Genomic DNA, 23,477 nt, shown 5'->3' with positions numbered 1-23,477 from the left:
CACTTTATAGCTATATACTTTCTTCCTGGGCACGACGATGCTGTGATAAATATTAGAGGCGCAACATCATCACTGAGATTAAATATGTGGTACCAATGGAAACAATTATTTGGGTCAAGCGTTTTACAAACTAGAAAAATTACCATGGGCTTTGGAAATTGGGATTCCACAAATAACAGAAGGTTATATTTATTTAGTTTCAAAAATTATGTGATATTTTCACCATAAATTTGATGTTTTTTTTTAACTACGACTAAACGCAATACTTCAGAATGGGACTTTTTTCAATGTTACCTTACATGCTGTTTCATCTGGGGTACATAAAAGACATCTTTTCCTCCCACTTATTTGATTGATATAGTCGTAGAAAGGAATCCTTTCGTCTGACTGTCGAAGGGCGTAGGCTGCCATGTAGCCTGCACCAAGGCATGCCGAGTCAGGCAAATCCTATAAAAAGTAAATATAGATAAGGCCTACATATCACTAAATTCACATAATAATGAAACTTTCGATAAGAAAAAATCCTAATGACTACCTAATACTTGTGCATCGTATTCTGCACATTTTTAATTTTTAAAAATTAAACTGAACTGTAAAAAAAAAACTTATCATCGGCAGGACTAAAATTTCAACCTTTGTTGCCCGATGGTTTTCTTCTTCCTGCCAACTTCTCTCTTCTTCTTTTGTTTATTCAGCTTTATTGATAGCTAAGTTTCCAAGATACATCTCATATGCCAATCAGACAGACCCTGTACAGGAAATAGCCTCAAAGGAGAAGAGATACAATTCAATTTCCCCAGAGTACAGCTTCAGCATATTTTTGATAGTCCGATTGGCATTCAGAGTCCTTTCTAGCGTCAACATCTGACGCTAATTAAAATCATTTTTCTGCTTAGAAAACTATACTTGCAATTTGTAGTTCCATGTGAAACTATGAGAGTAGCACATATGAAACTTATCAAATTAGGATAGCTCCTATCCCTTTTATATGTAAGGAGATGGGTCCAATAACTGTAAATTTGTTGACTGTGTTATGTTTTAGGATCACCTTTGTACTAGTCAAAAGCCACTTATTTTGTAACCTACCAACACAAAATGGTAAGTGGCATGCGACAGCTAATATCCCTTCATTCTTCAGAGGGTGTTTTTACGAAAAAAGGAACCAAGGATTTCATGGAGAACAGCAGATCTCCCTTCTATGAAGAAGGAGTTCTTGCTGTCACATGTTTGGCAGCAGCAATAAAATGTCAGCGGAGACCGAACGGGAGCACATTCTTCTATTATTTATTATTTAATTGAATTTCAATAGAGATATAACTATAAAATTGTTATTTAGACACTCTATTTTCAGGACTAACTTTTACTTCTTTTATATATTTTCATTTGGTTTAACCCCACTATGCATGACAAAATGTGACTCAGACACGAATATAGTTCAGGATTTCTCTGGCTTTTCAAGCAGTCATGCCACCAGTTTCTCATGTCACCATTTTGTCTTAAGCATAAAGAATAATACTGAAAGGAAACTTATGGCAATATTTCTCTACTAAGAAAGTAGGTATTTAAAAGCTCTTATTAAACTAGAGGCAGAAAAATAAAGAAAACAATGAGCAAATTACAAAGCACAATATTACCTCTTTTATCAAACTTCTAGCCATCCCAGCAATGCATGCGCTAGTAGAGAACCAAACCAATACAAATATCCACTCAGAAGCTGATTTTTCCTGAATTTTTTTAGGAGAAGGGGGTCGTTCCTGGGGGCAAAACTTTGAATACCTGATTAGGTTCTCATGATTCATGCTGTCAGTTTAAACTTAAAAAAGTTTAAGGGTTTGTCTAGGCTTCCTTTATTCCTGGGAGATTAAATTTATTTTCCTAGAGCTGCCTAGTTCAACTATTTTTTCTGCCATCTATCTTTCTGTGTTTTTGATTTGCTGCAAAAATACTAATAGAAAAAAAAAAAGAAAATAACTCACAGAAAAATTTGTCATGTCCCTTTTTTGCTTTATGCACTCTTTCCTTCAGACAACTGGGGGACTTCTGAGTCCTCCACCATTCCCAGCTTTCCGGCTCGCCTGATTTTCCAAGAGCAACCTAGCTCGATTTATTTTCTTTTATAGCCATTGATGTTTTTGTGTTATTGATCACTGTAGAAACAATAATGGTGAAAAATTCATAGAATTATTTGTTGTCCCTTTTTTGCTGTGTTGCACTTTTCCTTCGAGAACTGGAATGTTCCCCAGCTTTCCAGGTCATGTGAGATTATTCTTAACTTTTTCTATATTGCAACACCTCAACAGAAATAAACGGATTAGTTGCCACAATTGTATTTATTAATATTGGTGGCGGTTTTATTTGTTTTTAGTTCAGACTTTTTCTTTTTATCTTTGTTTATATTGTGCTGAGGACGCCTAGTTAGATACAGGCAAAATATCCGCGTTGTTTTAGTTTTTTCATCTTTCCTCTTATCTGGCCGCACTCTCATTTGATGTCTTTTCATTGAGTTTTATCTTTCTTTGTTATTTAATATAATAACAGGAATAAGGAGTAACTGTTCTCTATTTTGCTTACAACTCGAAATCAGAATATAACGTTTAAACTACTTGAATTTGAGTTCCAACCCCCTCTTCAGGAGAAAGATCCACCCCAAGCCCCGGCCCATCCTCCCCGTGGACGTCAGTTGATTTTGTGCCCACGTCTGTTTCTTATTTAAAGCTTTAATTTTAAGCATTCCAAACCATAATAGGAGAATTGCTACGTCACAATATAGCAGAGGGAGTTCCACAAATGATGACTAACACTAAAGCCCATCTAATATCAAAGCAACTAAAGGTCACCAATTTGAAAAAAATTCTTAATAGTAAACTTGAAACAAATGTTTATTTTAATTAAACTTTATGCTTTAAAATCGGATTGATAATGTTTAGATTGATAATGTGTACTCGGAAGATTTTTAGATAACTAGTTCAAGTTTCAAAAAGAAATTCTGAAGAAGATTTTACATCTGGAACTTGTTAGACATAGCATTGACAACATAAAATAAAACATCTTATGTAGATTAGGAAATTTCATATTTGGAACGTACATCTGCTAGGGATAACTGCTTGGTGGAAACAGGACATCTATTTTTCCTTTTGAATTTATTGCTCATTTTTTCTATCAATGTCTCTCTAAGGAGAGATCAGCGAAGACCAACAAACCAACAGTGGAAAAATAGTAACTAATTTCTGACCAGAGATACCCACTCCTATGTGTTATAGAAAGTAGGATGTGAGAAGTAAAAATCAATAATATAAGCAAGGACAGATATCAAGTGTTGGTCTAGTCTTTTTTTATTTAAAAATTCAAAGTGCTGGACCAGTAAAAAATAGTCCCTGACATGCCACTAATCTAATTTTTAGCTTGGTTGTTTCCTAGAATTATGTCTGTTGATCTTCCTCGTAAATAAATCCACAGACATGTTTTCAGGGATTAACTCTCTTGGGAGACCCTTTTAAGTGGAGGTTAACAACCAAACATTTTGTTCAATTACTCAATATGCAATGTCTCCTCTCGCGGGCGACACACCCATACCATAATACCGCGTCTTTGCTGTATTGTCGAGGGAAATAGCAAGACTAGTGTAGATACCTCTTTGGCAGGAGGTTATATACCTCTATGACCGAAGCCATATTCGGCAAAAGGCACTAAGCAATCATTGCACAGAGAATGATCAAGTTAGACAACAAAAAAAATCTTAGAGCAAAGGATCGCACTAAGCCTTGTCACACAGGAAGATCGGATATGACCGAAATGTGCGCCCCCGGAGATGTCTGAGAAAATAGTGCTCCCAAAAATAGTTGGTCAGCTCTCTCGATAGCTTAAATTGATGATGAAGTCAGGATGTTGACGCGAGACCTTTGATTGGGTGACTAGTAGCTTCTCATATGTGGCTGCATTGAAGTTGACTATCTTGACATAAGACCAAATTTGGGTCTCCAGAAGATCCTTTTGTAGCGACATGGAAGAATGTAAAGGATCTTAAGCTTGTGGAAAGCTACACAGACCGTCGTATCTTCAGAAACAAAATGAAGAAAAAGGTTGAAGACATTATGGCTTACGTCATTGAAATTCACCAGGAAAAGTATCAACCCCATCATACTATTCCAGCCTTCACTTGATATTCAATGGAAACATAAGGTCAAATGACTTCACGGAAAGTACGATCATACATTAACACAAGAATCTCAAGTCGACGACAAATTCCATGCACTTTTTTTTTTAACAAGCCCTTGTGCGTGATTAAACTAAAAGTTTGAACCGTTCCTGATGCTGGGCATTCAGACAGTCTGGAGTCGAGCGTTTCCAGCAATTTTTTGTTGCTGATAGGGTAATTTGACTCAAGGTACCCGAAAAGGGCTTTTTTTGGAAGACTTATCCATCCTTCCTAAACAGGTGAGAAGGCTTAACAGCTCTAAATATACCCATTTGAGCACAGTTATTACCTAGCTTGGGAACAGAGATAACGTGGACTGATTTCCACATCATTGGGAAGGATTGGAAACGAAACAGGGCTTGAAAATATCATTTGATAAGATATTTATGACTGTTTAATTATTAGCTATTTAGATTGTTTGATTTTGTCAGTACATTGCACTGTAGAACCCATAGACCTTTCAAAGCAGAGAAGTTGAATAGTCCAAAGTGATACCCAGGAGATGAGGGAAGTCCTGGACTTCCTTATCACTCTCATCTTGTCACAGTTTCACAGTATTTTTAGGATTAAAAAAGATTTAGTCTTAGCTTAATAAGGCCATAAATAACCCTGAGATAATAGACAAAGATAGAGATGTAAAACGATAGAAAAACAAAAAAGGAGCTGGAACATCCACACTTTAGTAAAGAAAATCATGAGCTACGTCTTGGTTCCGCCAAGAATACAGGGGCATGTTTTCCCCTACATTTAGATGAAAAGAAGAATATTTGAACCCTTAAATTCTTTATAAGAAGGAGACAGAGGAGATAGAAATTATATATATATATATATATATATATATATATATATATATATATATATATATATATATATATATATATATATATACAGTGATTACCCAGCCTACAAAATGAGCTCCCTCCATCCCTCTAAACCATTAGGACCAGAAACAGCCTGAAATCGTCGTCGTTTATTTCTTTTTACAGGAACGCTTTAAGGTACGTTTTCATGTTTTACAGGAACGTTAAAGTCCAAGCGCACATGATTTTTTTAAACGACTGGAACCCTACATTTGCCTATGCTCTCCAATTTCAGCCAGCTTTGAGAAATTCGAAACTCACAGAGCAAAAAATTTTCTTCACTTAAAATTGTATCAATAGAACTCTCTAGAAGGCGAAAAGAAACAAAAAGAGCTTACAAGAGTATAAACTGGGGCATTAAAGACGTTCGAAATAATTTGTAATATGGCAGTGTTTGAAGATGCCCCACCAGTAATTAGGATACTTGATGAATGACCTAAAATAAAAAAATAAAATAAAATGTCCACACTGGACAATTCTTATATTAAGATTTCATGCTTAGATATCTTAAGACAGAAAACACAATTACTGAGTCAAAATATTGAGAAACATATCCCCGACTTACTGGTTGCACCGTGTTTGGTCCACAACCCCCCGATGTGACAATAGATATAACAGACTAATGTGTGCGCAGTCTAATTTTGTCAATCTACGGTTGGTATGGACTGGATTATTTCGGCATAACTGTCTAAATATTAACAGACATGCATGCTAAGTCAAAATTCCTGGGGTATTAGACGTGGAAATCACAAATGTACAAGAATAAATACTATCCTTTACGAAACTCGCATATGAAATATTGGCAAACATACTAAATCACTCATAGTTACACAGCACAAGAAGAAGATAAAATCAAAGAGAAATCCTCAGTTGTGCAGAAATAAAATTTGAAAGTGGAACCCAATAATAAACAAAGATTTAAAACAATATATGAAGGTTCAAAACAATTACAAAATAAAACAGAAAACCCTAGCAATTTTTCACCAACAATGTGTAAAAAATCCAAGTTGCAGACAATTCTATGCATGGTAGTTGGAAAACATTTAGAAAAGTAGTCAAATTGCCAAAATTGTGGTTCAGCTATCGATAAAACATATTAAATTGGTAATTAAGGAGAATTCTTTTTACAGTTAACGTTGCAAGACTCCCATAGGCTTATAAAGATACTGTGAGCTAGAAAAAAGGAGAAAAAAGAAAGGATAAATACCTGATGAATAACCCAGCCTTTCCGAGTAAAGCCTTAGCCTAATAGCTTGACTTTCAATACAAGCTCTTACATCCATTTCTGGGGCCGGGAATTTACTTATAAGATTACCATCTGGATCAAATCGATATTCTCCTTGTATATGGGGTGTAATCTCCGTCAGGTCGTAATAAAGACCTGTAAGTAGGAAATTAAGATTTCGCGGTTTTTTTTTTCAGAAATAGAATCATCTTCAATTTCTAACCTATTCTTCAATGCTTCTTCCTGCAATTAATTAGAAAGAAACATTTTCAAAAAAAAATTCAAAGAAAGCAAAGCAAAATTCAATACTAAAACGAAAAGGATTAAAATCATAAAATAATTCAAATTCAAAGCGAACAGAAATTATCATAAACAGGGTGGGGTTACCACCTCCTTAAACCTTCTAACAGCTAGAGTGTCAATTATGCTTTCATAAACAATACTAATAGCCAAAAAATACAGTCACAATACTTCTAATGGCTCAGAAAATAAGACTGTCCACTGACATTTGGGCTTTACTGAAAACGATACGCGTTTCGAACAGTCAGTTTTATATTTGTCATAACTTCAAAAAAAAAGAACACAATAGTAATCAAGGTCAGAGGAATAAAAAAAATCTTAGAGTAACTATATAATATAAAAATTCTTAAAGTAATAATAGTAAAATTCAATTTTACTATTTTTAAGGATACTTTTTTTGCGTCAATATTTTTTTTTTCTTATTTGAATTTCACTAAAAAGTAAGGAAAATGGATGGATACTACTCTTATTTGTTGTAATTTCTGTTCGTTTTGGAATTTTCAATTTAAGTTCTGTTAGTTTCAGTTTAATTTAGTCATTCAAAGTAGTGTTTTTTCATTTTAAAATTGAATTTTAAGTTCTATTCGTTCAGGTGTCATTTATTCATTTATAATAATTTATCTTTATTTTCAGTTTGGCTTTCAATATGATTTTATTTCTACTCGTTTTAGTTTTAATATTAGTTTTTACATATCTCTGAACAATGTATCTTTTGGAGGATTCTTTTAGAATTAATTTGGTCCATTCATTTCAATAGGAGTTAATTGTGTGACTAATCGTGTTTTTTTTAAGTTTTTCATGCTGAATAACCTTTCAGATCAATTATGATCTGAGTTTTAGATCTAATTTGATAGTTAGGCATAAATATTCAGTCAGTTATAGTTTTGGGTAACGCAAAATTTTTTATTTGAACTTTTAAAAAGGCTTATTAAACTAATTAAAGGTCCACTGTGTTTCAAGAGTCATTGCTAAATAACTGGAACAAAACGTCGCACTTTAGCGTAAAGAGCGAGGTATTGGGGAGGCAAAAACCCCATCATATACGCAATAATTTCTATTCGTTTTAAGCTTTGATGTTGCTCTTTACTTTCAGTTGATTTTTTTTTCAATTTACTTTCTGACAGGTTTTAAATAATGCCGGAAAATTCACTCCCTCTCCATGGAAAATCCCTTCCTCCACGAAAATTTCCTCCGTGGAAAGATCCTCCCCGTACACCCCCCCCCCCCCTGCGAAAAGTATCTGTACACTTCCCAATAGCCAATATTATATGAAAACAATGGGCAAAGTTAGTAGCTTCTATACGAAAATAGCGACGAAGACCACACTGCCTTTCCATAACAAACAAATACAAAGTTGAAACAATAGGGAAAATCTTTTCAAGACAGTGGAAATCAATTCTGTGAATATTTTAAGGCCGTCTTCAGCACAATACGAGAAATAGAGAAAAAAAATATGAATAAATAAATAAATGTGTATAAACTATGTATAAAAGTATGTAAAATATGTAAATATGTAATATTTACTAAATATGTAATAAATATGTAATATAAAAATATGTAAAATATGTATAAAATATGTATAAAAATATGTATAAAAGAAAATAAATAAGCTTATATTAAAATGCGAGAATTAAAACTAATAATGTTTTTTAAAAACTTTTTTAAAACAGCCCTAGGATCCTTACTTCAACGAAGTTCAACCAGTTCAACGAAATTCCTGGTTGAACTTCGTTGAAGTAAGCATGCTAGGGCTGTTTTAAAAAAGTTTTTGAAAAACATTATTAGTTTTAATTCTCGCATTTTAATGTACGTTTATTTATATATACATATATTTTTTTTCTCTCTTTCTCGTATTATGCTGAAGACGACCCTTGGACATAGGGCCGAAATATTCACTGAATCTTGAAACTGTCTTGAAAGATTTTCCCTATTGTTTCAACTTTGTATTTGTTAGTAGCTTCTATCCCTTCTCCGTGGACCTTTAGGGTCGAGTCATTCTCAAATGCATAACTATTAGATTTTCCGACCATACTGAACAAAATGGCTATCTAAAAATTTTGATCGGAAGACTTTGGAAAAAAAATGGGCGTGAGAGGGAGGCTAGGTGCCCTCGAACATTTTTAATCACTTAAAAAGGGAACCAGAACTTTTGATTTACGATAAAATAAGGCCCCTCTCGATTTTCTTGGATAACTGGCTCGATATTATCACCCCTCAGAGAGAGAAAAAAAAAAACACGCATCCGTGATCTTGCTTCTGAAAAAAAAAATTTACAAAATTCCACATTTTGTATATAGGAGCTTGAAACATCTACAGTAGGTTCTTTGATATGATGAATCTGACGGCATTATTTTCATTAAGATCACTTTATGTTTTGGGGGTATTTCTCCCCTTTTTCAAAAATTAGACGAATTTTCTCATGCCCGTACCTTTTGATGGGTAACAATAAACTTGATGAATTAATATATTCTGAATAAGCCTCAAAAATAAATTCTAGCTATGTATTCGTTGTTACAAAGACTGTTTCTTAGAGTTTCAGTTACTATTTAGCCGCATCGCTCTGTACTTACAGTTCGTTACCACGAACTGTTTGAATTTTTACTATAAATTTCTGGCTTATGAGGATGATAATTTTCCATCACGCAAATTTTTGGTCTTTTGCGGGGCTGAAGCCTTCCTAACCTGCAAATAAGCTTGATATTTAGCCGTATCTAAACCCACTATTTATAAAAGGAACTTTTTAATGTTCTAGCTTGTTCTAACTGTCAGTGTATTTAAATAAATAGATGTGTGGGTTATTTATACAAAAAAAAATCTCTGCTTTGTTATCTCCAAAAAATGTTATAATGAAATTTTTTCAGTAAAACCAAAGTGATTTCTAGAATTCTTGCTGTTATCTTAAATTTCCTCGGCATTGATAAAATACCCAATAAGTCTAAATCCAATCTAAGAGGAAAAATAAAAATTATGAAACGACACGTCCAATGTTGTTGTTTTTTTTTTTTTTTTTTTAATTTGTGGTCCATGAAAGTTTTCAAGCTGATTGAAAAAAGACAATTTTTTGCACATCAAAAATTCATGCAACTCATTTTTTCTTAATATATTGCCAAGTCAAGTACGTTTTGCCCAGTCTACATGTACAGTAAATTGCAAGTCAAACGGACAAAATGTGATCTTTCGATTTCGAGATCACTGAAACTATCAATCTTACTCACTAGACCAAGAGGATCACTCTTGCCCCCCCCCCTGCATAGCTATCATGTTTAACACAATCCAAAAAAACTCTATTTTTGTCTAGACTTCCAGCATCACAAATGGATACAGCCAATTTTTTTTTCAAAAAAGCTGTCTTCGTTTAGACCTATTCGGCCCTCTCATCTCTTTTGAAGACAAAATAATGTTTGAACACCATTTTCAGGCGCTTTGAAACAATCCAGACAACAAATTAGTTTAGGCATACTTGACCTAAGAACTGAGAGAACTAGTTTTAAAGCCAAATGGAGAGATGGAATTTATGGGCCCATTTATGGGCGTCGTGAATGTTTTAGTCTTGGCTTATGATTATCTAAACCACTTCAACTCCAGTAACTCCTCTTGGTCTAGGTTGATTGAAAATCCTCCCAGTCAATGAGAAAATAAGCTTTTTGGCCCATTTCAGATGAAGCAAATTTGCTTTTCAAGTATTTTTTCTGCAGACTGGGGTTTTCTTGACGCAGAAATTTACGGATATAAGCTCCAAGCTGTTTAGGAAAGTTTTGACCCCTTTTTTTAGTCCCGTTTTTAGTTAAATCTTATTTCAATACTTCTAAACTGATCAAGCTGAATGGAAAGAAGAGCTTTTTAAACCTTCTTCAGAATCTGTTTTTCGGAAACGACGATATTTTTTTAATATTTTATACAGCATCAGGGTCTGTTTGGGCATGGGCCTTAGGATAGAGGCTTCAAATTGACCAGAAAAGAACGTTTAGGCCCTTTGTCAGGTCCCATTTTCGAGGTCCTTCCACGCAAACATCATATTTTTGCACATAGGGCAGCCCATTTCCAAAGACATTTATGGCTTTCAAACTAAAGCTGACAAAAAACTAGTCAAAAAACCAGTTATCAACTATATTTTGCTTTATATTACTTCAATACATAGTTCCCGGAGTTCACGATATCCCCCCCCTCAACACTAGAGTTTTACAGCTTATTTTCACCCTCTGTAGCTGAAAACCTTATTTTTATGTTTTCTGACTTTATCCTTCTACCTACTTCAACTTATAGAATGAAAAAATGTGTTGTTTTTTTTATTCAATTAAATCATTACCGTATTATTTTGGTCTTATTGAGAAACATTTACATACAAACGAGGTAAAAAAAAATTGCTTTGAAAAAGGTCGAAATAGGTTGAAAATCTATCTCAACGTATAAAATAAACAAATATTCAATTTTTTTTTATTCGGCTAAATCACTGACATATTCTTTCAGTTTTACTGAGAAACACTTACATACAAAGTAAAAATATTACCGATATAGCCGTAGTTGCCTACATCTGTCGTTTCAAGAATTTGATTAAATTTATCCCAGGATTCCCCAACACACAGGTTCTTAATCCTTTCACGCGTCAATGATCCATTTTTAAAACTAAAAAACAACAAATTAAACAGCCAATTTGCAAGGCTTATTATTATACCAAACATGTGTATAGTTTAAAAACAGTAGCACTTAAAAGAAAACATTGTAATTACTTGATATCTACGAAACTTTAAATTTGATACCAAGCCTTCGAGCAACCCTCATTGTGAATTAGCTCTTCAAATTCCTGACTTGCAAATACTTTTTTCCCAATGAACTTTTCTATTGTAGTTTAGATGAAAATTTAGGTTAATTACGGTTTTTGTTTTTGCTGTATCAAAGCTTTCCACATTCATAGTTTTCTTATTCCTCAATCAACTGTCGGTGCAACTATTCAATATTTTATCGTCCATTTAGGGCTGAAAATACACGGCGACACTTTACATCTTCCCTCAAGTCTTATAATATTAGTTTATAACGAAATACCATAAAAATGCAAGCTGTTATATTCACAAAAAAAGGTCAAACAGTGCAGAATTCATAAATGCAAAACACAAAATAAATAAACTAAAGGCAAATAATCTTCACAACACCCTCCCCCCAAAATACCCTTAAATTTTCATTCTTTCTTTCGTCTCTTTATTATCATATTTATAAAATCAAATGATTATCTTTTTTACAGTCGTCAACAGGGGCCTCGAGAGCTCAAGTGTTTCACACCCCTAAAAATCACTCAAACAAGGAAGGCACTGGCTCTCTGTAAGAATTTGGGCCACGCCATAGAATTTGTCAAGTTCGATACCAACGCTATGCTAGTCTACGCCAAACCAGCTGACAAACATGGACCGTTTAAATGAGCATCATAAATATAAACTTACTCCTGGCGTAAATGAGCCTGATATATCAGCACATTGAAATCCAAGTGTTTCCTACTTAAGGGATGTGGCATGTTAAGGGGTGTGGCGTACTAAGGGAAGTGTCATGTCAACACTTAATATATAATTACTTGTATGTCCGAAACAAACATTATAATGCCCTCACCAAAAAAAAAAAAAAAAAAAATCAAAACGGCTTCACCAAAAAAGCCTTATTTATTTCTACAATCCGAGAGACCTCCAAAAGTTAAGCTATTAGTCAGGCTTAACTCTCGCAGTGTGTGCCTTATTTGCCAGTAAGTGCTAAATAAGCCTATGGGTCCAATCAAAGTTATGCAAAACAAAGTTTTATTTTCTAAAGTTACTACGACTATATAATATAGGCCCCTAAAAAAAGGCTCTCAATCAAGAGCTTTGATATATTGCAACTTAGACCTGGAATACATAAGTTTAACAAAATATCATTTCGGTTTTAGAACTTCAGTTTTTACCATACAAACACAAACATCGCGGTGACGGTTAAACATAACGATTTCTGTGAAAATGATTAAACTGATGAAAACAGCAATTGATAAATGGGTTTTAATGAATAGATAAATTCAATACACGCGTTTGGTGCAATAGTTTATAAAGGAAATGCCATCATACCAAATCAGTCCCATGAATAAAGAGCTATCCACTGGATTACAGAGTACATGGCCAAGCAAACCACCTGTACCTTCTTCAAGTGACAGAAACACTGTATCGCTTGTACCAAGACTAATAGCCACTTCACCAGCTCCTAAATTCATCCCTTAAACAAAGAAAAAAGTGATAGAGAAGTTCCTATCAGAATAGTTAGCGATATCCATGAAGAGTTTCACGATTAAAAAAGAAGAAGAAATCAAAACATATTTTATGTCTATTTTTCTTATACCTTTGTTACAGGCTACTTCAAGTATGTCACTTCATTTGGCTGATGGTACAATAGTAATTGAAAAAAAAGAAGACAAATGCCGATTTCAATTCACGGTATGCTGAAATTTGTCTACAACGTTAAAATTTTCAAGCAGGATTTTTTTTTTTTAATCAAAAAACGCGAAGAGAAAAAAAAAAGGAAAAGCACAAATTATGTATATATTAACAAATAGCGACGGGTAAGCAAAATGGTTAATAAAGTTTAAGGTACATAGTCAAGTTCATAAGGGGGACAAAAGTGGTCCTCAAGTCTAATTTGTTTAACACACAAGTAAAGTTTTTTTGGTAAATAAACATACTTCCCTACTTTTTGCATTTTTCAATACTACACAGGTTTCAGCTAGAATGAAAACTTGGTTTTTTACAAATTTACTAGCTTTGATAGGTTTAGCAATTTGTATCTTATTGAGCTCTGAACAAGCAGGCATACACACGTACTTGACCTAGATGAATAAAACTTTCAGGAATTTTCAAGAATTGATTTTGTGATGATTCATCTAAGATTCATTTATATGATTCAACTACTTTTTAGGATAAAAGTACTTGACCTAGGTGAATAAAACTTTCAGGGATTTTCAAGAATTGGTTTTGTGATGACTCATCCAAGATTCATTTACGTGATTCAACTACTTTTTAGGATAAAAGTACTTGACCTAGGTGAATAAAATTTTCAGAAATTTTCAGGAATTGGTTTTGTGATGATTCATCCAAGATTCATTTACGTGATTCCACTACTTTTTAGGATAAAAGTACTTGACCTAGGTGAATAAAACTTTCAGGGATTTTCAGGAATTGGTTTTGTGATGATTCATCCAAGATTCATTTACGTGATTCAACTACTTTTTAGGATAAAAGTACTTGACCTAGGTGAATAAAATTTTCAGGAATTTTCAAAAATTGGTTTTGTGATGATTCATCCAAGACTCATTCACATGATTCAACTACTTTTTAGGATAAAAGTACTTGACCTAGGTGAATAAAATTTTCAGGAATTTTCAAGAATTGGTTTTGTGATGATTCATCGAAGACTCATTCACGTGATTCAACTACTTTTTAGGATTAAAGTACTTGACCTAGGTGAATAAAATTTTCAGGAATTTTCAAGAATTGGTTTTATGATGATTCATCCAAGACTCATTCACATGATTCAACTACTTTTTAGGATTAAAGTACTTGACCTAGGTGAATAAAATTTTCAGGAATTTTCAAGAATTGGTTTTGCGATGATTCATCCAAGACTCATTCACGTGATTCAACTACTTTTTAGGATAAAAGTACTTGACCTAGGTGAATAAAATTTTCAGGAATTTTCAAGAATTGGTTTTGTGATGATTCATCCAAGACTCGTTCACGTGATTCAACTACTTTTTAGGATAAAAGTACTTGACCTAGGTGAATAAAACTTTCAGGAATTTTCAAAAATTTGTATTGGGATGATTCATCCAAGATTCATTTACGTGATTCAAGTACTTTTTAGGATAATAGTACTTGATCTAGCTGAATAAAACTTTCAGAGATTTTCAGGAATTGGTATTGGGATGATTCATCCAAGATTCATTTACGTGATTCAACTACCTTTTAGGATATTAGGAACCCGTATTGATGAAAATAAGCTGTTATTAAAAATTAGAGGAAAGAATGTGGCTCTTCGAGCCACTACCATTTTACCACTATCAAACGACTACATTGTAATTGTGCCTCTGCCCCTCCACATTGTAGGAGATAGGTTATACATACAAGTTTCCTTGTCTTGTGGATTTGCACTATTTTTTGTGTTTATCTCTTGTAACTAGAGTTGTAATTATTCCTGTCTATGAAATGTCACGTTCTATTTTGAACTGAAGTGCTTCAGGAATAGCAACCAAACACTTTCGTACATTCCGAAAATTTAGAAATAAAACCATATCAAAATAAAATCAACATAGCACAATCAGTACATTCCAAAAAGAATCCCATTCGCTCATGTTACTACACAATTTTGAAGATTTTTGGGGCTTTTATTAATTTTTGGAGTTGTTTGTCATCAGCAGTGGGTTCAAAATACAGACAATTGAGAAACAAGATCAAATTTTTTTTTTATTATTTAGCCTGGAGTCATATCTAGGCCCATTAAGGAGACTTAAATGAATTATGATGACATTAAGTATTATTTTTGCAAAACGCATTAATGGGAATCAAATTACATATTTTTCCTGTCTAGTTTCAGCTCCACACCATATTTTAGCTCAGTTTAGTGTATCCCTTCATCGTAACTAAACATTATACTAATTATGTTGTTTCCATATTTTTTAGAATTATTTTTCGTCAAAGGTTGGTTCAAAATCAAAATAAAGCCATTTCAAAATATAATCAAAATAACACAATCAGCTATCTTTTGCTCACAGGTAAACGCCTGAGTATGTAATTCTGACATATTACAAATAAAGTTACTGGCTATAATGCAAGATAACCCTAAACGCCATGTCTTATCAAATAGTTCGTGGTAACGAACGGTAAGTAAGAATCCACGAGGCTCAATAGTAATTAAACTCTAAAATAGATTTTTGATAGCAATAGATACATCAAAAGAATCGGCTTTTGATGTTGATTCAAAATATATAAAGTTCAATAAGTTTAATGATACCTATCAAAAATAATGAGCTGAGAAAATTTGATCAATTTTTGAAAGGGGGGGGGGCACCTCCAAAACGTCAAGTGATCTTTGCGAAATTCGCACCATCAGATTCAGCATATCATAGAACCATACTGTAGAGATTTGAAGCTCCTATATATAAACATGAGGAATTTCGCTTTTTTTTTGCTAGATAGAAAGATCACGGATCCATGTTTTTTTTCTAAGGGTGATCACATTGAACCAGTGATCCTAGAAGATCAGGAGGTGGCTCATTTGATCGGAAATCAAAAGTGCTAGCGCCCTTTTCAAGAGACCAAAAATTGGAGGGCAGCTAGCCCCCTTTCTAGGCTCCCCCCAAAGTCGTCCGATCAAAATTTTGATATAGCTATTCTGTTGAACATAGTTGAAAGGTTTAATAACTATGCCATTGGAGGAAATATTTTTTGGGGGAGGGGAAAGCGGAGATTTTCTATTCTGAGAATTTTCGGTAGGGAGGAAATTTTCCGGCCGTGGGCTTTCCAGGGAAATTTTTACACTGGTGGAATTTGCCAGTATTCCTATTCGGGATTCTTTTTATTTGTCTTACTTTATCTCCGACGAGTAAATGTAATATGTGGATATGTTCCGGGAAATTTTTTTTTGCAGGATTAGAATTTTCGGGAGGATTTTTCCATGTGGGCGGAATTTTCTACGGGATAAATCCTCCACGGAGTAACTTTCCGAAGGAGCAACTTTCCACTGGGAGTGGGGAGATTTCATGGAAGAGTTTTTCACGGACGATGAATTTTCGACGTGATTTAAGAACGATCAGAAATTAAATAAAAAAAAGGTTTTTTTCAGCTGAAAGTAAGGAGCAACATTAAAACTTGAAACGAAGAGAAATTATTCTGTAGATATAATGGTTGAACTATCCTCAATACCTTGCTTTTTACGCTAAATTTGAATTTTTGTCACAATTCTTTAAGAACGACTCCAGAAACACAAGGGTAGTTTAATTAGAATAAGAAGTTTTTTTTTAAGTTCTAAAATAGTTCAGCGTGAAGAGGGAGGTACTGAGGAGGGGGCAACCCTGTCATATGTAGATTTAGTAGAAAATTTTCCAAATTTTGCCGAGGAACATGCATTTTAGATGTTTTACAGGCAACTACTGGTTAAGTTTACCTTAATGTACCTTTTTCTTTAGAAATGTGCATCAATTTGAATGTTTTTATAAAATGCTCTTTTTTCAAAACTTATGTTTAAAGTGTCCTGACGCAAAAATCAAGGCAACGAAACTTTCAATAGGCTCTAAATTACAGCTTACCGGCTAAAGATGCAGGATTATCACCGGTAAAGGATACTACTTTACATTCAGGATTGAAGCCATATCTCTGCACAAAGTAAGGTGCAATCTGCCCAAGAACAGTTAGATTCTCTACAACTTCTCCAAGTTTCTCTTTCAATCCGGGAGCAACCGCCTAAAAAAAAATCTCATTTTCAATCCGCGCTATAGGCAATTATGCAGGTTCAGATGACATATGCATCGAATCGAAAGCGAAAACTTAGTACCACCCCCTCCAAAAAAAATGCTTTCAAACCCCTATCCATAAAAATACGAGATTTAGAATTTTTCCAGAGTAAGACAGTTAAAGATGCATGTTTGTTTGTTTGCCTTTTTGTTTCCAGAAGCCCTTTCCAAGAACAAATAATAAATTATATCACAATAAAGAGCTGTTTTCTACCATTTTATATCAAGAAACCGTAATTTTGGCCTGTTTAGAAAGAAATAATATGAAACAAAAATCCGTGCCATATGAAGCCAAAACATTTAAATCTATCAAACAGCCTAGTCTCAGAGGCGATGTTGTCATGCAATGTCAAATTCATCCTGCAATGTTTCATTGTTACAGTGGACCATTTGCATGCTTCATCTGACTTAGCTGATTTACTAGAGACTTCATTTATTAAAGTACTTATTCATGGTGGCCTAGTAGCACACAAGCTACATAGCCAAAGGTCAGTAGATTTCTTCCATGTGGGTTGAGGGTCAAGCCTGAATTTTCAAACTTTCTATGAAAGATCATTCAGAAGATTTAGGAGGGGGGTGATGCCCCAAGAGCCTTTCTTCATTAAGCGGAATTTGTCACTCATTTGACGGGATTCCACTAACCGTTTTTTAATTCGCAATATCAAAGCAGGATTTTCTATTTGCGTCAATGGAAAATCAAAATGAACCCCTGGCCGTTCCGATTCCGCTCTAGTGCAAATAGCCCCTCTATTATCTGGTTGGTGGCAAAAAGTGAGCATCTAGCCTCTCCTACACCATCTTCATTCGCCAACTTTTTCAGCACCTTTTTTCATCCAATAGCTGAAATTTAAATGACAAGTATATTGGACCGATAGGACATGAGAAGATGATTTGCAAAGTCATACGCATCTTCTTTGAGTTTATTATGAAGGTGTTTCAATCTAATCGACACCTAACGGGGAAAAACCTTGGAACGGTCACGCCTGTATTTGTAACAAATTCTTTTTGTTTTAAACTTGGCTTGAGTATTCATATTAATTTTAATTTGTTTAAGGTATCATTTAAATTTACACACTGATGTCTTTTCGTAATAAATTTGACTCTTTTGCCTTAATATCTGCTCGTTGTAGGTCACAATACAGAAATACTTTCTTTTGGAAAACTTTTATTTTTAAGCAATCCGGTAACAGCGTATAAATTGCTGTAATATTTGATTCTTACAATGTACCCTGAGAATTACTAGGTTTTCACTACATTGGAATATTAGTACTTTTAAGACGATAAAAAGGACTTGGCTTTCTTTAAAACATAATCTTCAACAAGTCAACAATGGGTTATTAGATATCATTGAGAAATCAAAGTTATAACAGACAAGTTAAAAAATAAATAAAAATAAAACACGTGGGTTGAGGCAACAGTCAAAGAAGACCATTTAAATGGCCATTTTCTTTTCCATATTTATGTTAATTGATAGTACCGAATACTTTCCCTTGCACCTCTAATAACTAGTATGAACATCTCAAAACTAATTATTAATTTCAATAATTTTTTCAGTGTTATCCAGCCTACTTTCTGTTACCCAGGTTGCTCCACCGTCGCTAGTTTCTAGCCACGACAAAATGTAATTGACTCCAAAAACAGCCTTTTATTACCTTGTTTCACAAACACCCGCCACTAGAGATAATAGTGCACATTATTGACGTCATTCATTACACGAGCAGATAGTCACTTTAATATGAAAACATTCTAGGCAGTCAAGCACATGTAGCAAAAGAAAAGGAGATACGCTTCGAAAAAGGAAGTCAAACCTCTAATGCTTCTCCACACCATTTTCGATTTTTGATATCCAGAAGATTCATACCAGAACCATCACTATGGTCAATTGATGCGTAGCCTCCAATAAATATACTCGCAAGGAAACTGCTGATCAATGATATACGCTGAAAAGAAACAATACATCAACTTAAAAACAAAGATATTTTGAACTGGGAGACATTTACATTAATTAAGCTACTTGCGCATAGAAGTCAAACGGAGTTAACCGGTTTTTAAGAGGGATATTCACAGAAAGATGTCTCAACAAAAACATCTGTGTCAATTGTAAAATACTAATTGAGAAAGCACATGAGACAGTTTTCAGCAAAAACGATAGAGAAAGCAAAATATTTGAAATATTACGATGCTTCAACTCTATAATTAGTGTTAATAAACGAGTCTCAATTAGTTTTACGAGATTTTAAAAAACTATTTAATCAATGGTTTCTTTGAAATAACGACAACAGTGAAATTCATCCGTTATTTTAAAGCTATGAGGGCTGTGACTTGAATTTGACGCTATGAGCCTCTAGCCAAGAAAACTTTCCACTAGCAGCCAGGATTCGCTTTCTCAGTCCAGCCAATTCTTCAATTTAGAAGAATTGTTCTTCAAAATTGAAGTTCTTCTATCCTAGTGGTAGTTCTACCCTAGTGGTTTATATCAGATACAAGGCTAAGCCAGCGTAGTCAGCCCAGACATATCATCTTTTATTGTCTCAGAGTTTGTACTATGGTTACCACAAACACTACTAATGAGGAAAAACAGTTACCAAAGGGGATAAAGATTCCAATCATTTTTCCTTGGGTTAAGATTTTGAAATGACCAAAGCCGATTCTCATAAATATGTCAACATAATGGTTAAAATTTTTATGTGTTTACCAATAACAAGCATATCAAAAAGAACAAATAAAAAAGTATCTAGAAAAATAGAAAAAAAGACTAATATTTTGATAGTATAAAATTAAATATATACAACTTATATCTGTAAAAACTATCTACGTGCAAAAAAAATGTATAAGACAAACGTGTCACAGGGATTTTTTTTAAGCTATAGAAGATACACATTTCAAGGAAGAATTCTTTTAGAGTTCCATGGTCTCTCTCGAATGTCCTTTGTTTCGCTGGACTGATCTTTTAACCACTGATTTCAGTTTGTGTCTTTTTCTTCATTTTCTCTGCTTCATTGCTTTTGTAGCGACGAGGGTAACAGAACGTTGAATCCATTCGTTGGGCCAAAAACGTGAAGTGATCAAAGCCAATTCTCATAAATATATCAAAATAAACATTAAAATTTAAATGGTTTACCGCACAACAAATATAGCAAAACAAATGAAGAAAAAAGGATCTTACAAAAAAACAACAACAAAAAAAAACAAAAAAAAACAGATAGATATTTTGGCAATATAAAATAAAATATACACTACCCACATCTATAAAAACGATCTATATGCAAAAAAAAACTAGTACAAAGTACGTCTGCATTAAGCGGACGCTCTTTTAGCTTCATGGGAGAATAGAACCTAGAAAATGTACAGTGTTTTGATTCTATATGGTTACTAAGATATACTTTGTTTAGTTGTTTTATTCGAAACCGGCTATGGCCAAAATTTAAGTGCATCTGACTTTACTTATTACTTTTGAATTAAATTAGCATATCAGTTATGTTTAAGGATACTCTACGCTTCAATTTTTCTTCAGGTTTCGAATATTCAAGATTTTGCTGAGGTTACCACTTTAAATTTTGGAGCCCTACCGCCACCAATAGAATTTCTTTAGCTAAAAAAGTGAAACAAAAATAAAATTTCTTTGCTGGTTCTAACCCCTACCTTAAAATAAATTAGCTGTTACCAGATAGAAACAATTTGCTTTCAAAATGGCTTTAAAAAAAGTGTCCTAAAAGATCTTCGTCACATAATTTACTTTGATGGGTAAGCCCAACCTCATAAAAAAATAAATGTACATAATAGAGGAATCTTTCTATCTGTTCAGAGAATTTACAGTGAAAACTTTAAGACCCTAAAACAAAAACCCTGGCCTATACCATGGGCACTTGAAATTCAAATTTAAGGACTTTTGGACCATAAAGACTGGAAAACACTCGAGCATAATAACTCAAATAAAAAAATACTTTTTTAAATACTATATTCTAACATTTTAAACTTACCTCAGTTATTTGATAGATTCCAGGCTTAGTATCATACACTTTGGCAATTTGACTAGCTGTAAATCGCTCATAGGCTCTTGAGCCTGTTGTTTGGGCCAACTTCTAAAAAAAAAATAGATATAGACTTCCAAAATTACAAAGAATCAAAATGTATTCATTAAATACATTTCATTAAAATATATATCCATTAAAAGTATATTCATTGATTATATTCATCAAAATGCATTCATTCATACAGAGAACCAAAAAAAGATAAGATGGAGATGATTAAACGTTGGCGAACAAAAATCTACAGAGAGCTCAATGTAATACTTTAATCCCGTTGAAACAGACTACATAATACGCTAAATCCTGACTGAGCGTACAAACAAGCTAAATCCTTTCTCGGTAAAAAAAAAAATACAGATAGATCCAGGTTATATAATTTCCGCAAAGCGTTGCAAAAACAATCATGGCCTGAAATAAGTGCAAAAAAAGCTTCTAAAAATAAATATCCACAAACGAGCCCTAGCTCGATGAATAAGCGAGCCAAGTCCTTTTTCAGAGCAAAAGTGAGCCAAGTTCTGACTAAAAAACAACATAAGTTCAAGCTCAATCTAATAAACAAGCGTTACTCTGTGTAAAACGAGACAAGTAAAATAGTAGACTGATTCGGTGCAAAACGAGCTAAATCTTGACTTGGTTCAAAAACAAGTTAAGACCTGATGTGGCGGTAGAACGAGTTAAGTCTTGACTCAAAAAACGAGCTTAGTCTTGAGCTATAGCATAAACTGGCCAAGCCCAAGTTACAAATTCACTTGGTGCAAATAGCAAATACAAGGTCAGTCTTAACTGGATAAGGAACATGCTACCCCCAAGCTGTGGAATTTCTTTGACGTGGTTGAAGCTAATTAAAAATCTTAACACAGTGCAAGACATACGAGGGGATTCAACAGATTTGAATAATTTCTTTGTTACAGAAAGTTAAAAATTTATGTTTGTTACCTCAGAATTACCAAAACTGTCCTCTAATTTTCTGCAGTATAAAGACGTGCTTGAATCCATCCAAACAGGAGACTCCATAAGCGAAAAAGCTGTAGCAAGGTCGGCGTGAAGAAATCTTCCAGGATCTAAGTTACTTAACAAATCAGAAGCATTGTTCTTCCAGTAAACACTGCCATGTTGCTAGAAAGTAAAAGTTATTTTAGACTAGCTATATACTAGTTATACGGAACAGTATTTTAAGTAGGTGAAATTTGCGATCAAAGACAAACTCATCTTGACATTATTCAAGGCAGTATGGGCACTAAATAATGGTCTGAATTGTAAAATGACATAAAATTGTATGAAACGTATTGTTTTTCAGCTATTATCTTTTCCTTGGCTAACATTTGTGCTAGTTTACTTTAATTGGTGAAGGGGAATATACTGTTAACGCAAGACAGATTCAATAAGGACACTTTTCATGACCAAAAGAGACTACAGTGACAAACATCTTAATTAATAAAATGATTCTCTTCAATCAAATAGAAGACTAGCACAGAAAAATCAAAAAAAATTCGTTTCCTAGATGCTTTCTTTTTATGAAGTTTCTTTTTGCAAAGACGTCCGCCACGCTGATAACAGAAGACATTCAAGAGATGAAAAACAGATACCTAAAAACAACCACAATAAAATTAGGATGAAATCCGTCCCCTTAAAAAATCGTAGAGCGGGTGCAAATTTGAAACAAATAGACCTACCCCGCTGTCCGATAAAAATTATGTGTGTGATACAAATTTGAACGAGGCACTTAGTCGCCTCGGCAAAAATTTGATCCAGAAATAAATCATGAAGTTTGTACAGCCAGCATTCGTAGATCCAATTTTAGTGACTGTCTGGTACTAACAACTTTGATTTTTAACAAGAAGAACTGAAAATATGAGGATATGAAAATTAGACCTCCGTTGCCTGTGCAACGGGAAGTGTTACAGCAACTGTGCCCTGTTCCTTAGGGCACAGTTGCGGAGCAACGCGTGCAACTGTGCCCTACGGGACACAGTTGCTATTTCCGGGAAATCTGAAAGAGATACGGAAATAACGTCTTATAGTTTTCTGCTTAACTTTTGATGGTCTAAGCTAGGAAAATATAAAACAAACCAAATTCACCAAAAAATTTAAATTGCCCCGAGGGCATGACAAAACTTCCAAATAGAAAAACCCAAAGAAGGAATTTTATTTCGGAGAAACTATTGTAAGCTCCAGTTGTTAGGAGATCGAGACCTGTCGAACCGCGTTGGAAAAAAAAATTCTAGCTGGTCCAGAACAGAAGTTACCTCTAGAACGTCGAAACTTCGGAAATTATTTCTTAGAGAACGAAGCAACTTGGTATATAGAACACTTCACTTCTTCTTGCATACTTTTCATAGCACTACTCGATAAAAATATAAGA

At 33.9% G+C, this 23,477-nt stretch overlaps 1 protein-coding gene across 6 annotated transcripts in view; it reads right to left on the bottom strand.

Annotated features, from left to right (window-relative positions):
* Nucleotides 1-23,477, bottom strand: part of LOC136041807 (xylulose kinase-like) — a 44,037-nt gene that overhangs the window by 3,528 nt on the left and 17,032 nt on the right. For 4 of the 6 annotated variants that reach the window (XM_065726566.1, XM_065726569.1, XM_065726568.1 and 1 more), the window contains exons 4-12: nucleotides 22,052-22,231; nucleotides 21,068-21,169; nucleotides 18,896-19,027; nucleotides 16,884-17,037; nucleotides 12,658-12,802; nucleotides 11,088-11,203; nucleotides 6,263-6,436; nucleotides 5,394-5,491; nucleotides 295-447 (exon numbers count right to left, since the gene is read on the bottom strand). In XM_065726566.1, the coding sequence (XP_065582638.1) occupies nucleotides 295-447; nucleotides 5,394-5,491; nucleotides 6,263-6,436; nucleotides 11,088-11,203; nucleotides 12,658-12,802; nucleotides 16,884-17,037; nucleotides 18,896-19,027; nucleotides 21,068-21,169; nucleotides 22,052-22,231 (1,254 nt within the window). Of the gene's footprint in view, nucleotides 1-294; nucleotides 448-5,393; nucleotides 5,492-6,262; nucleotides 6,437-11,087; nucleotides 11,204-12,657; nucleotides 12,803-16,883; nucleotides 17,038-18,895; nucleotides 19,028-21,067; nucleotides 21,170-22,051; nucleotides 22,232-23,477 lie in introns of those variants that run through there. The other 2 variants (XM_065726567.1, XM_065726570.1) reach the window with 2 other exon arrangements.

The sequence above is a fragment of the Artemia franciscana genome, unplaced genomic scaffold, assembly GCF_032884065.1.
Source record: "Artemia franciscana unplaced genomic scaffold, ASM3288406v1 PGA_scaffold_38, whole genome shotgun sequence".
Lineage (NCBI taxonomy): Eukaryota > Metazoa > Arthropoda > Branchiopoda > Anostraca > Artemiidae > Artemia > Artemia franciscana.
Note: the sequence above shows the minus strand (reverse complement) of the source record. Positions and strands in the feature narration are given on the sequence as shown.